The following is a 14,538-nucleotide window of genomic DNA, read 5'->3' on the forward strand; positions in this document are numbered from 1 at the left end:
GAGCCATGGTCTAGTTGACATAGTGGTGTTCGGTCTTACATTGGACTCGATGACCTCAGAGGGCTTTTCCAACCTAACCGATATTCTGTGATAACAAGCCTCTCCTCCTCAGCGCCCTAGGCGCACCTCAGGCCCACACCGACTCCCACGGGCAGGCAGGAGCCCCGGGAGGAGCTCCGGTACCGGCACAGCTCCGTCCTCCGGGGCGCAGTGACGGCAGTTGCCGAGGTGGCGGGCAGCCACCAGGGAGCGGAAAACGCGCCCTCCTTTCCCGTCCGAGCAGCGCCGGTAAACAGCGGCCGCGGGAGGCGGGGCGGGGCGGGGCGGGCGCGGCCGTGCGGGAGGGAGCCGTGCTGCGTGAGGGGCGGGCGGCCGCCGGTGCTCCCCTCACGCCCCGCCCGCCACCACCGCGGCGGCCGCCGGGCTGGGCGAGGATGGAGGCGGACGCTGCTTCCCGCTCAGGCTATTCCCGGCCAGGCGCTCCCGGGAAAGGCTCTCTCCGGGCAGGATGAGCCCGGGCAGGCTGTCCCCGGGGAGGGCCGTCAGCCCCGCCGCCATGTCGGGGGGGCGCGGGGCTCCCCCATGGCGGTGACGCGCGTTGCCATGGCGACGGCCGGGCGGCGTTGGGGGGGTGGCGGGATGACAACAAATATGGCGGAGAGGAGCAGGACGGCAGAGACGGGTCAGTGCCAGCCGCAGTCGCCTGGGCGGGGGGAGAGGGGGAGCCCCCCCTTCTCCAGGGGCTTCTGGCGGTAGAGGGGGCCTGGCTCGCAGCGGAGTGCGGAGACGGAGCCCTTGTCCTGGGGGAGACGGGGGGGAGCACCTCTGGCCGCGGGCACTGAGGTGGTGAAGGGACCGCGGCAGGGGCTCCTGCCTGAGCAGCTGTAACGAAGGGCAAAGCCCCTTCCCTTGGGGGATGAGGAGAGTCTTCCCAGGGACAAGGTGGTCGTGGGGAAAGCTCCTTCAGGCAGGGAGAGAGGGAAGAGCCCCCCTCATTCCAGGCCTGCCTGAGCGGGACTGACCCGCTGTGGCGTGGAAGGTGTGAGGGCCAGAGGCCGGCTCACCCGGCCGGTGCTGCGGGGCCGAGCCCCGGTGGGGCAGAGGAGGAGGCTGATGGTGGGGCAGCCCGCACCCTGCTCCATCCTCCCGCACCCTGCTCCATCCTCCCGCACCCTGCTCCGTCCTCCCGCACCCTGCTCCATCTTCCCGCGCAGGGGCAAAGGTGGCGGTGGCGAAGAGCAGAGCAAACCGGCGGTGCAGAGGAGCTCCCCTTACACAAGAAACGACCGCCTGCGTGAATTAGCATGAAAAAATAATACATGAAGACACAGGTCTGGGACTGAAACTGCAGCACAAGGCTGGTAGCTTGCGGGTTGACCTGCAGGTGTTGCTTGACCTGTCTGGGAGGCGTAAAGTACCCGGAGGCTGCAGAGAGACAGCGACCAAGCAGCACATCTGACAGCTCCCATCCCTTACACTGAGGATTACTTTAAGGAAGGTGCCAGATGTTATTCTTCCTATTCAGGATGTATTAACAATGGCTTTAACTGTGTATGTAAGATAAGTTTGTCTGTGAAACTGAAGTTTTGTGTCTCCTCATAAATGGTGAGGACTCTCTAGGTACAGGGGTCTTTCCTGTTGTGACAAAATCCAGTTAAGGTCTTTTCCAATCTACATGAAAGCCCTCAAAATATATTACAAAAATTAGAGATACTAACATTTGGAAGATGGAACAAAGATGACATTATTCCTGAATATTTAATCTCCTGCAGTACCATACATAAATTATCTGTGTTCCTGCACCAGGAGTTCATTTTCCCAGCCTGCTGTGTTAGCTGCTGCACCTCCGCTTTTCAGCCTCAAAAGTGTCTCCAAATAAATATGCATTACCCATAGAACTGATCTTGGATTTTTAGCCCATTTAAGGTGAACAAAAGGGATAAGTATGTCAAGGGATAAATGTGTTCTAGGAAATGAGAGTACAGACTCTACATCTAAATGGATTGTCCATATGGTTCTTGAGCTCCCTGTGTTCAGCCATACTGTTTATGAACCCATGTGAAAAAAAAACTGTGAAGTTTATTGTATGTTGAACATGTCCACGAGGACATGTTATTTTCATCCTCTGCACTCTGCACCACTGGTAACACAGGTGATCAGCTCTGCCTGAGCTCTGAATTGGGGAACAGATCTCTGGTGGCCATTGGACTTTGTCAGCTTTCCTGCCTACCCCCTGTACCTGTGCCCTTGTCAGTAACTTCAACATGGACTGTAACTTTCATACTATTTCCACATTAACTTACATTGTGTTCTCTGCTGTATTGCTTAAACCTGCAGTGTCACAGGATTTGCCTTTTAATTTTAGCCTTGCCCAGAACTTTTCCCACTTCTGACCATTGCAGCTGACTAATCAATGATTTTCTCATAAATGTTGTGTTCCAGCTTGTACTGAAATCATGTTTAGGTGCATGTCCTGGTCCATGTCTGCTTGAGTTACACAATGCTTGTCTGGCCACTTGCAAGTTTAATTTGCAAGTCCTTCTGTTTTGGAGAAACCAGATAAGGAATTAAAAATGCAAAGAACCACAAAGATAGGGAAAAGACACAAAACCCTCTGAGAAAAGGAAGCAAGCTTGTGATCTTGGCCCACTTTTAAGAAAGGTCATGGAAACTAGGCTGTGATAAAAAAAGGTGGGGTGTTTTGGATTTTTTCTGACTGTCAGCTGACACTAAGTCGACAGGCAGGTTCTCTCCATGGCAAATCCCTCAAAGAATCTCTTTTTTCCTTCTGTTTACTGCTGGGTGACACTGACACTGTTGTTGAACACATAATTGAGGAATGTTCCTGCTGCATCCTCACTGCTTAGTGTGTCTTCATCATGTGTGAGATCTTGAGCAGTCTTTAGGAGATACAGGAATATAGCTCTGGAACCTGCATTTTGCACAAATGCAAGGAGAATAAAGCCATTACAGAAGGACTGAACATTGTTCAAACCGTATAAATCAATTTAGCCAGTATGAGAGTGTGAGTATGTTATACTTGCTGGATTTTTTTTTTTTTAACAGCAACATCATGTTTTTAGTCAAGGATCAGAAAACACAAGTAATAACTCTCATCATCTCATCTTCTTATCTTGAAATACTGATTGTTATTTGCAATTTTTGCATGAGGAAACTGTGTTACAGATAATTTGAAGGTAACTTATTCATGGTTTATAGCAGCACAGATTGTTGTGATGGACCATTCTTTACTGATTTAGTTCAGAATCCAGGTTTGACAAGAGTCAGAAAAAATATAGTGTGTACTTAGAGATAAGGGATTATAAAAATTAGGTTTCTTCCTAAAGGTTATCTGACAGTGAATTATGCACATCTAGGATGCTTATGACCCCTCTAAACTCTTAGATTTGAAAATACACTGTGTCAAGACATTTTGTAAATTAATTATACTTTATGGAAAATACATCTTTTTCTAAATCAAGAATTTTTTGTTTCAGTTTTATTAGTATCTCTCTCTGTTATAGGGAAGTAAATATCTTAATCTGTTTTATTCTTACTCTTTCCCGATATGCAAACATTTTCATATTCTATTCCTTTTCCCAATAGAAAATTTTTGTTTCTGTTTTTGTGGTTTTTTTTTTTTTTTTTTTTTGCAAATTTTTAACCTTTTTAATTTTTTTTTTTAATTGAGGATGGGGATTAGGACACACAGAATTGCACAAAGCATTTCAGAAGAGGCATTTCCATCAGTTTTTTGTCCACTGTTTGGCTCAGCATTGTTCTCTACATCATTGTTTCAGTGCAATTTCAAGTAAAATTGAGACTTAATATGGAAGGTAGATTATCTCACACCTGTCTAGTACAGAGTTCATATTCTGCTGCTGTCCTCACCGGACTAGGCAGACATCTGCTCTAATCCATTAAAATAGTTTCTGTGTTCTGATGTTTGGTTAGAGTGCTGCAAATCAGCTCACTTTACTCTGAATTAATAATTTTACCATCGTAGTTGGCTCCTCAGTCCTACCTGCATTCTTGAAATAGTTTAAATCAGCTTTTTGCAGTAAACTCTGAATCCAACTTAAAAGCAATGTAAATCTTCACAAATGAAGCCTGCAGGAGGATGAAAATGATTGTCTTGTTAGTTACTCTCTTGGTTTGACTTCCAGTTGCTCTGCTCAGCTGACCTTGCTGTCACAAACCTATGGAAGATACAAGATACAGGAAAACCACCAGTTTAGTTAAGTTTCATCAAAGCCAGATGAATGTTATTTTTCCAGTTCTGCAGCAAAGAGGACATTTTAGCTTCTCTAAGGAAGGTTTAGGAGTAGGTCATAGTGAGTACAGAGTGCCTGTATTTGCTAAAGTTTTTGACCCATGAACCAGATGAAAGTGTTTTCCAATTTAGAATTTCAGTGGTTATCTCATTCTCCCCAGGTTTCTGTTCAAGGCATCTGTATTACCTTCAGAGGACTTGCATCTGGAGACCTGAATGATCAAAGGGTGCAGGTTATCTCTGAGTTCTGTAATAGTTTTCTATCTGAGGCAACTGCATATTAGCCTGGATTGACAGTTCTAATATGTGTTATTCCACAATTGCTAGTCATTTTGTGGATATTAGTATTTCTGGTATTTCATTGTGTCATCATCACTGAAATCATACTGAAAGCAAGAAAAGGCATTTACTCACAGTATTGGACAGGATATAAATAAATGTCTTTAGACCAAAAATCCTGGTTATCAGAATGAGCAGGCTTCTCAGCTGAATGTGGAGTTTTTAATGTTTATTTACATGTCACAGTCGGTACCTTGCAGAGTGGTGTTGAGTCACATTTCATGTTAAGAATGGTTGGAATTTTCAAAGTGTTCACAGCAGTGCTGTGACCTGGCCTCAGGGAGGAAATCTGCAAACCTCTGTTGAATGTTCAAGTCCCACCCAAAGTTTGTGTAGTAATTAGTGTTCCTAAAACGCTTGGTGTTCAGCTCATTATTTCAGAGATCTGCACATGAACGGGCCAATAGAACAGCTGGTTAAATTCTGCAGTGTTTTCTAATTGATTTCAATAGGATTATGCTGAGCTGGATTGTTTTGAAGATAGCTTTTCATTATTCTTTCAATAAAGAATAGTTACTCTTGTAAAAAATATTTAATCACATATGGTATGACAACATTCTAGTATCAGGAATATAACTGCTTTCTTTTCAGTGGCCTTAATTATTAAATAAAAAGCCAAACTAAATAAGAAAATAATTTATTTGTCTTTAAATATAGGCTTTTTTGATAACTAATTCACTAGCTTTATCATAAGGAATTTTAAAATAGGAGAGATCAGCTAATTACTTTAACAATATTACTTAATCTTGGTCATTAAAATAACAGTGTACATCCGTGATACTTCTGATTCTCCAGGTAAACTGAATTTCTTCAACTGAACTAACTTTTCTTAAATTATTTCTGAATTTTAAAGTGCATAGAAACAACAGAGCTTATTTTGTAATATACACGACTAAGCAGAATGAAAGTGTTTGGGTAAAGACATTGCAGCTTTCGTGCTGAAAGGGATCTGCCCACCGTATCCTCCTATCAACACGAGGAGGCTTCAAACGTCAGTGGGAAACTGTGTGGGGACTGGGCCCAGCCTTGCAGATGTTCACACAGCAGAAAGAGCTGTTTGCAGTTGTTTATAAAATGCTGCAGGATTGATTTGTAAACAAATCTGAAATGGGTTTTGTTCAATAAAGACATTTGCCAGAACTTACTGATTGCATTGGTACATTTCAGCCAGAGCAATTGGAAGTCCAGGGGACATTAGAGAAAGGTTTCTTAGTAAATCTGAGGCTCTTTGTAAGACTATTAACTATTTCAGTTTTGGCTGCATAAGTTGAAATATTTGTTGAAGTTCAGTTCTGTACAGAAATTAACTCTAGTTGCTGCAGAAAGGTACTGTAGTGATCATTAGACTCTGTTGCCAGTAGGCTGCTATTCAAGTAATTTCCAATGGTTTTCAGTTATCCAGTGGAAAAAAAATCCCCACTAGAAAAATTCATTGAAGAAGAGCTGCTAATGTATATTTGGTACTTAAAGCTTTGATCGTATTTTTGTTACATAATTTGCCATATAAGGAGACTTGAGAAATACTAATGAAGGCTCTATACAGCCAGAAGATATAATTTCAGAAAAAGAAAGAAACAGGAATGTCTTGGGTGTTCCAGTTGCCATTTTTGAATGGTTTACCATTTCCTAGCCATATTTCATACATTTTTTTTTCTTTGACGAATAATCAAAGCTTTGAAAAGTTACTTACCTCAAGCCTCTCAACATTTTTTCTTTCAGTGAAGTTCAAAGCACCCTATTAATTACTAGCACTTGTGAGAGGAGGCTTTTGAATTTGTAAAAAGTAAAATGAGACATATTGAGAATTTTAATAGGTTTTATACTGAAATTTGTAAAACAAGTTTCTGCAAGTTTCTTTAGTGTGGCTCTTACTGCTTTTAGTAGGCAAAAGTCTCATGCAAAAGACCAGATCAACCTCAGAATGCATTTATGTGGCCTACATAGCTTTTCTGGTTTTGGAAGTGGAGCTGTATAGATTTAATGCTGAATAAAATAGGTTTTTAAAGTCATGTCCCTGTGTTACAATGGAACCAGCTTGATCTCCACATGGGGCCACTAACAGGACTGGGACACAGATCTGCAGCACCAGCCCAGCCTCCAGGTGGGACACCTGACACGATAGCTGTCAGCTGCCACAGGAGAGATGAACAACTTGTCTACGCTGGGAAATTTGCGTTCCTCCTCTTCCTCTTCCTCCACAACACCTGCTTAGGGACAGAAGGAAATGGCTGAATGGTCGTCATTACCTTTTTTAAATCTTTTTAATGAAGATGTCTGATAACTTGGTAACAGAAAGCAGCAGCCCCTGGAAAAGGAGGTGCTGGAGGGCATGGAGGGGAGTTTGTGCAGCTGTTTCCTGCTGATGTCATTGAGATGCAGCCATGCTCCTTTGCTCACAGCAGTGCTGCTGATGCAGAGCAGCTCCAGCACAGCCACCTGGGTGTGTGCATTGGGCTACATCATTCTTGTTTCTGGAGGATTGATCGTGTTGCCCTTTTCCAGAATGATGGGAATCTATAGAAGCCAGCTTAGATTTCTCAAGTGATCCCCCAAGGTAGTTGGCATGCAGAGCCTTGATGCAGAATTGCCATGTTTAGGCTGCACTGTACCTGAGATAATGAGTTCTTCTGAGCTCAAGGTGTGTCTGCCATTAATCTATAATAGAGGTAAACCAATTTACAATTACTTGAAGTTGGTTATGGGTACACATCAATGTATCCCATATCCCAGCTTCCTTGTCACATTGTCCCCAGAACTAATTTCCTTGACTTTGCCAGAGAGGCCCAGCCTGCCATTTAAAAAATGCTGTATTTATTTACTTTGGATTTTTAAATAAGTTTCTTGAAGTAACTTTACGATTTGTATGTTGAAATGGTTTGGAAAACTGCTCTACCAAAATAATAATGATTTCCATTTCATTTTGTCACCAACTCTCAAACTCGGAATGTGGACTTCAGTATTAAATCTAGGACTCTCGTCCTGCAAATGTTTGGCAATGAATTTGATGTATTTCTGTATAGTAAATGCTTTTTGTGATTGGTTCTATTTTAGGATAAGTAATGTATAAAGGTTAGAGACTAAAATTTACATGTTCTGATACATATATTTTCTACTATACATATCCCTATAGTATTCCCTATACTATACATATCCCTATACTATACGTATCCCTATTCTCTCAGTATGGTAAACTAGCTGATTTCATAGTTTCATTATGTCAAAATTTGAGCATAGAAAAGGGGATGGAGGAAAAAGTAGTTGTCTTAAATTATTATTAGATGAATAAGCTCTCTAATGATTCCATTTACCTACTAATTCACAGAGCTGTTTACTTAGCAGTGGATCTCACAATCATGAGTGAAAACTGGCAAGATTTACCTTTTACATTTTATTTCATAAGCACCTTGAAAAATGTGTTGAATTTCAATCTCCACTAAAGCAAGTGGAACATCAGTTCCCGTGAATCACCAGAGCAGAGCAGCAGGAATCCATCGCAAAGGGAGCCCGTTTGGATTCATTGCAGCTCTGCTGAGGTGTTTTCATTTGCAATAAGCAGCAGAGGCACTTTGCCATTACAGACAACTTCAGTGCTGGGAAGCCTGGCAAGTGACTATCAGGTTTTCATGCATATAAAATGCAGATGAGGTAGTATGGTGTGTTTGATTAATGAAAAATTCCTCAAATAACCTATACAAATCCAAAAGCAGCAGCATTATTTCATGGGAGCTGTCCATGTGAAATAGGATTGTGAGATAAACTTGGCTCTGTACTACTTACCTACACCCAAAGCCTGTGGTGCTCCAGAACAGCAGATGTTTTGTAGCTAGGCACAATACCACTATATCTGCTGGTTATTTTATTTCTGAATGGTACAAATAAACAGTAATTTGATCTCAGAGCTTTCTCTGTGTAAGCCTTCTTGAAGGTGGAATTTTTGGCTTGTGTTCTGAATATTTGAAATATTTTGTATGCATTTCATATTCCCATAAATATTGTATCAACTTAGTATTTGCTTAGTTAAAAAAACTGCTGAATATGCTGTATTAGTTAGTAGTGTTCTCTGTAGTTTTATTCCTGTTATGTTGCTGATGCAAGACAGTTAATAGATCGTTTGTTTTTGCTGACATTTTTCCATGTTAGAAAATGGGAATTTTGAAAGAATATTTAATTTTTTTTTGCTACACGGTGCTTTGTGAATAAAATAAAACTGCAATGATCTAATTGTTTGAAATTAAATACTAGATTGTGTTCTTAAATAAAGGGAATGTGAGTGGGCAATACTTGAATCAAAGAAATTCTCAATAGTTTAAAATATTACTTTTCAGAATGGACTTTTGGAAAGTAGGGAGAAATACTGTTCTAAACGAAGAAGTTAAAGGAGTTGTTTCAATGAGTAATTATAACTATGGAAGTAATTAATAGTGTAATTGATTTCAGCAACCTGGGGCAACAAATTATTTCAGAAGTAGTACTAAAATCCCCAAATTATTTTACATATGCAATAGTGAAGAAGAGTGTAACTCAAAAGTGAAGAAACTGTGGCTGAAACTACTGCTGGCTTAAGTTAACTGGTAGAAGACATCCCTAAATAACAGGTGAATAGGAAGCAAGAGCCGAGGAAAATAGCAATGTAACTCAAAGAAGAATACAAGGATGGTGTGTAATAACCAGGATGGAAATTGTCCATGCACTGAGATTGCCCAGGTTTCAGTTACCGCACTCAGGATGGAAGCCCAAGCAGCTGCAGTGACCACCTTTCTTCAGTCACTCGGGAAATACAAGGTCTTGAACAGAGAGATGGTGCTGTGCAAAGCTGCTGATGCGTTTCCCCAGAGGATTTTGTGTCTGCCCTGGAGCCCTCATGGAAGGCCCAGTTTCCCATGGATAAAGATTCATTACCACCATAATGATGTTAGTGGTTGAGTCAGAAATTGAATTGAAGTCTTCTGAACACTTGAATTAGTGATAATCAAATATTTTTTTAAAAAATTTGGGCAGGTACATCTGCAAGAAATTTACAGTAGTTGCACTTTTAGGTATGAAAAAATTTAAATAGCTGTTAATAGTGGGTTTGGTGTAGTGCCACAGCTGACCTATGTTGAGGCTCACCAGGCTGCTTGTGAAGAATAGCTGAGAATGAGATAAAAGCCCTATCCAAAAAATCACAGCTGTATTCCCTCAGTGCTAACCCTGGAATAATGTCCATGATCCAGCTTGCTAGCACAGCACCACAGCCATGCTATCTCCCTTTGGCCTTCCTGGGGTTCAGCAGGTAACCTCATGCTTCCACACTATGGCATAGACATCTCTTTAAATATAAATTTGGAAAGTTCCTGTTCAATCAGCAGACATAGTAAGGCATGAAAAGTGCTTGGAATGTGACATGAGCAGGCTAATTTTAATAAACAGAAAAAGTGCTGTTTTTATGTTCCATACTTGACCTTGCTGATATTCTTGAAAGACTTCCATAGTACTTCATATTTGGTACTTTTATGTGATGTCTTTGGTGGACAAACATTTTGGATGTGATAGTCAGGGCTGAGGAGTCTGAAAACTAGGACAAGAAATAAAGCCTTGGCCTTTTTCAAAAGCTGAAATCAACTTACTTCTCTGTTATATCAAGAATATTTATTACCTATTGAGTCTTTTTCAGTTTCCCAGCTGCAAATCAGTTGGTCCCCAAGAAAGGAGACACACAAAGTTGTTAACTTGGAGAAATTAAATTTTGTTAGCCTCTAAAGGCTATATAATCTTGGGTCAGGGTCACTGCATTGGTGGCTACATCTAAGATAGTTTATTTACATTTAGCTTGGCTCAATGTGAGTTATCTTTAGTTTAGAAATTTATTTTGCTATGACTTCTTCCAGTTATGCTGTCAAGTTTAAGCAAGATAACGTGCTTTTGTTAAATCAGTGCCTCACACCCAGGGCAGCTGAAACATGGGTACATACATATTGTCCAGGAGTATATATGGATTTATACACAATGTATATCCATTAATCTCTCCCTTTCCTCCCACTTCTTTTATGTTCCCTCCCTCACATATAACACAAACCCAGGTATATAAAAGTTGATTTGCTTCAGTATTAATAACATGGGAAATATTTACAGCATTTTAGGATGGCACCAGCAAATACTAGTGAGTTACTTCAACCACTACCATCTTTTTCCAGTTTTATGAGTAATACCAGGTTTTGCCCTTACCTGAAATTTCCTCCACTACAATTCCAAACCCTGCAATTGCCTGCCTGCTTGACTCAGTATTTTTTGCAGGTCACACTCCCTCCTTGTCTTTGGGAAATGAATTGCATACAAATTTCAGAAAGATATGGGATGCTATGGAGGAGTTTCACTTCTCGAAGTTCTGTGGTACCACAAAAGGGATTGGTTTTAGCTCTTCAGTTCTTTTTCTGCGTCAGAACCCCTAGACACAGATTTTCCCCTGGAATGGTAGGAACATCCCCACATTTTTTTTTTCTTGACCCCGAACTTGAATTCCTGTGTACTCTTTGACTAGTATTTCAGCATCTCCCCTCATTCACATGCTGACCTAATTCTCTGAGCCATCCCTTATTTCCCAGAAAAGGTGGACTTACTGATACTTTTTTGTGGATGCAACTCTGAGGACTAGTTCAAGTCAATAGCTATTTTCTTCTCTTTTCTCTGCTAGCTGAGGTTGCATATTATGTACTACAATTTTGTTTACTGTTTATATGTTTTATGCTATTGTTTGATGTGTTTTTTTTACTTAAGTATTGCTACTATAGCAACTGTTGGATCATGTGATACCTTTGATGTTATCAAGATACCAAATACTTGTTAAAAATAAATCTATATATCATGGAATTCACTGATCCTTACAGTGTTTTAAAATAAACATGTTTTTAGTTAATGTATTTAATACAACTGTATTTTCCATTCTTTTTATTATTCGTTTGTGGTAGAATTTTAGTTTAGAGCTTCTAAGTGCAGCAGAAAGAGTAATGGATTTTTTTTTTCTTGCTTGCTGAGTTCAAAGCATTAATTGCTTTTTAAAATTTTCATTAGAAAAATCTGCTTATACCTTCTTGCACACTTTGGATTTCACTAAAGTGATACAAAAAATTTCATTGCCATTTGTCTTTAACAGAAAGGTATATCCTTGGGGATAGCCCACACTGAGATAATAAATGAGTAGTCTTGAAGTGAAGCTTTTAGGCTGAAGATTGGAAACAAATAACACATATGAAATAAGTGCAACTCCACACAAGCTGACTTTTCTTCTTTTTCTATAAACTCATAAGACAATGCCAGCCCCTGGGAGTGAGGAGTCATTGTGCAGAGCAGTATTTGTCTGCCAAATATCTCCAGCTGAATGTTCCTCATAGGATTTTAGACAGGAGCTATAATTGACCTTGGATTGATACTTGTGTCTCTGCATGGGTCTGGTCTTTTTGAAAGAACCATGTAGTGGAGATTTCTCATCACCTTTTCACACTCAACCAGCCTGGTGCTCAATGCTTTGTTTTGGGCTAAGCACCTCATCTGCCCTTTTGTCCCTACTTGCCCTCCTCAGTATGTTGCAGGCAAAGTCCTCTTTGTGGTGCCACTGAGCCTTTCATAGGCACCCCACATGTCACCAGCTTTAGTGATAATTTTCTTTGCATATTTGCATATATGAACAAGGTTTTCCACCCTGAGCTTTGACTCAGACACCTATTCCACACCTTCTGCTAGAGTAAAGGAGTCTGGGTACATGCATCTAAAGAGGCATGAGGTATTTAGATCTACTTATGCTTCTAACCCAAAATAAAAATTAATGGTGGATTAGCTAAGGAGTCATGTTAGGAAATTTGAAAGGTAATATTGTCTGGTAGCCTCTGAAGAAAGAGTAACTTGTGCAATAAATGAAAGGCCCAAACCATAAATTTTGTTTTCTTCCTATTATGCAACCAACCACAAGCTTTTTCAAGTCCCTGGCAGTAAGATGGCAGTTTATTTCTCCTAACTACTTTCAGAACCTGTGAATCTGTACAAATCTCAGAATTTGCATGAAAATCTCCGCTAAACTACAGTTCATCTTTACTTTGCTTGCTTTCTTGAATATGAATATCATCTCACAGTTTGGAGACAGACTTGACAAGCAGTCTGTTGGTCAAACCGTAGGAGGAAAGTAATTGAAGAGACAATTGCTGCAAAGCTGCTTTATTTCAAATTTGGCTTTTAAATGACAACACAATGTTACTATTTTTTAGAACTAGTCCAAGCCATATGACAAATGCCTTCTTGTGGTAACCAATGTTTTCCTTGCTGGACTTTTGAAATAGGTAATGGTGACAGAATGGGCACAGTACTCCAATGTGAGGCAGCAGATGTGGTTGCTACCATGCCGAGTATTGTCTCAAACCCTGGGATTTGTAGTCTAAATACATTTTTTGCCCTTTCTTTTCAGATCACAGTGCCTGTGATTTAAGTACATTTCAGATTGACAGCACTCTGCAGTATGCTTAGATTCTCTGGGTCATGCCCAAGCCTTGCTTCGGGATATGTGGCTGTGAAGATCAAAATGACAGTTGTGTTTTCTTCTTTTTCTTAGCATTTTTAAGTCAATGGGGCTGGAATTCCAAGTTCCTGACTGCTGCTGCTGCCTGTAGGATTTTTAGAGTGGCTACAGAGCATTCAGAAGTCATAGCAGAAATAGCTTGTCTGCCTGAATGTCAGTGTTTCTGAAGCCCAGGAACAATGATATAAAAGCTTTTATTAAAAAAAAAAGTCAAAGAATAAGAGAACATAATAATCTATTGAGACTATAGACCTGTACTAAATGCTATCATTTAAAATAATTTTGCTAAAATGACATTGTTTTCAGGTTTGTGGAGCAGACTGTTATTGGCATAACTTCCATAAGTGGTGCTTAGCCAAAGTGTGAGTTGAGCGGTGTTCATCTGGAGACTTGGAATGTTTTGGAGCTAATAGGAATTGCTGTTGGTCATCTGAATTAATTTTTTTTTTGTTGCAAACTGTACTGAGAGTTCAGATTCAGTTCTTTGTGTGTGTTTCTATTAACAGTATGCTCAAGGCTGGTGGAGCTTTTCTGGGATACCTGGAAACTTTTCCTGACCCCTGGATGATAGGGATCTGGCTTTTAGATCTTTATACCATAGATGTTTCCAGCAGCAAAACGTATTCTAATTTTATTCTAAAATAAGGATCTCATAAGAGAATGCAGGGTATCTTGATGACATCTGTGATTACAGAAAGACTTCTACAAGGTTTCCTTGCAGTTGTTGTAGGTTTTTGTGTTGCCTCACCTTTCTAATTGGCTGTCATTGTTAGGCAGTGTGATTAGAAGGAAGATACAGGTTTTCCAGGCAAATTCCCGCTATATTTTTCCATGTCTGTTTTAATGTAGCTGTGCTCTCCTGCCTAATGTAGCATGAGGGTAGCTGCTGGCTGCTTACTCCATGGGTTTTCATGTTTGGCACTTCTGGAAGCTGGGCTCATTGTTTACCCAATTCAAGGAGTCACTGTTACTTTCTGAAGAGGTACCTTCCTCTAGAAACTACAGTGTTTAAAGAAAACGTAATTAAATTTGCATGATGTTTATTGTAGCAAATACTGATTTCATCTTTTCATAAATGAAAAAAAAAAAAAGTTGGCTTTACCCTTTGAATTTAAGAAGGGCAAAGAAACTCTGGAAATTTCCAAGCTCTCCCTCCCACGAATCCCAGTCTCCTGGAGCTGATTCTATTCATTTTCACTAGTTTGATGTGAAATATATCCACAATGACAATAGTGATGAATGCAGATACCAGAAGACTCTGCCCAGGTTTTATTTTAAAGCCTTATATGCTTACAGAGATTTCAGGCACCCACAGATTTTATACTTGATAGAAAATTACTATTAAAGTTTAATACTGCAGTAAAAGTAAATCCTAGGGATTTGC

The 14,538-nt window shown here is 40.5% G+C and overlaps 1 protein-coding gene across 1 annotated transcript in view; it reads left to right on the plus strand.

Moving 5' to 3' along the window:
- Window positions 1-351: 351 nt before the first annotated feature.
- The window catches only part of LOC128792411 (BEN domain-containing protein 5), a 562,082-nt gene continuing 547,895 nt past the window's right edge, over window positions 352-14,538 (plus strand). The window contains exon 1 of the mRNA XM_053950814.1: window positions 352-682. Coding sequence (XP_053806789.1) covers window positions 583-682 — 100 coding nt within the window. The 5' untranslated portion in view covers window positions 352-582. The remainder of the gene's footprint in view (window positions 683-14,538) is intronic.

The sequence above is a fragment of the Vidua chalybeata genome, chromosome 9 (assembly GCF_026979565.1).
Source record: "Vidua chalybeata isolate OUT-0048 chromosome 9, bVidCha1 merged haplotype, whole genome shotgun sequence".
NCBI classification, from domain to species: domain Eukaryota; kingdom Metazoa; phylum Chordata; class Aves; order Passeriformes; family Viduidae; genus Vidua; species Vidua chalybeata.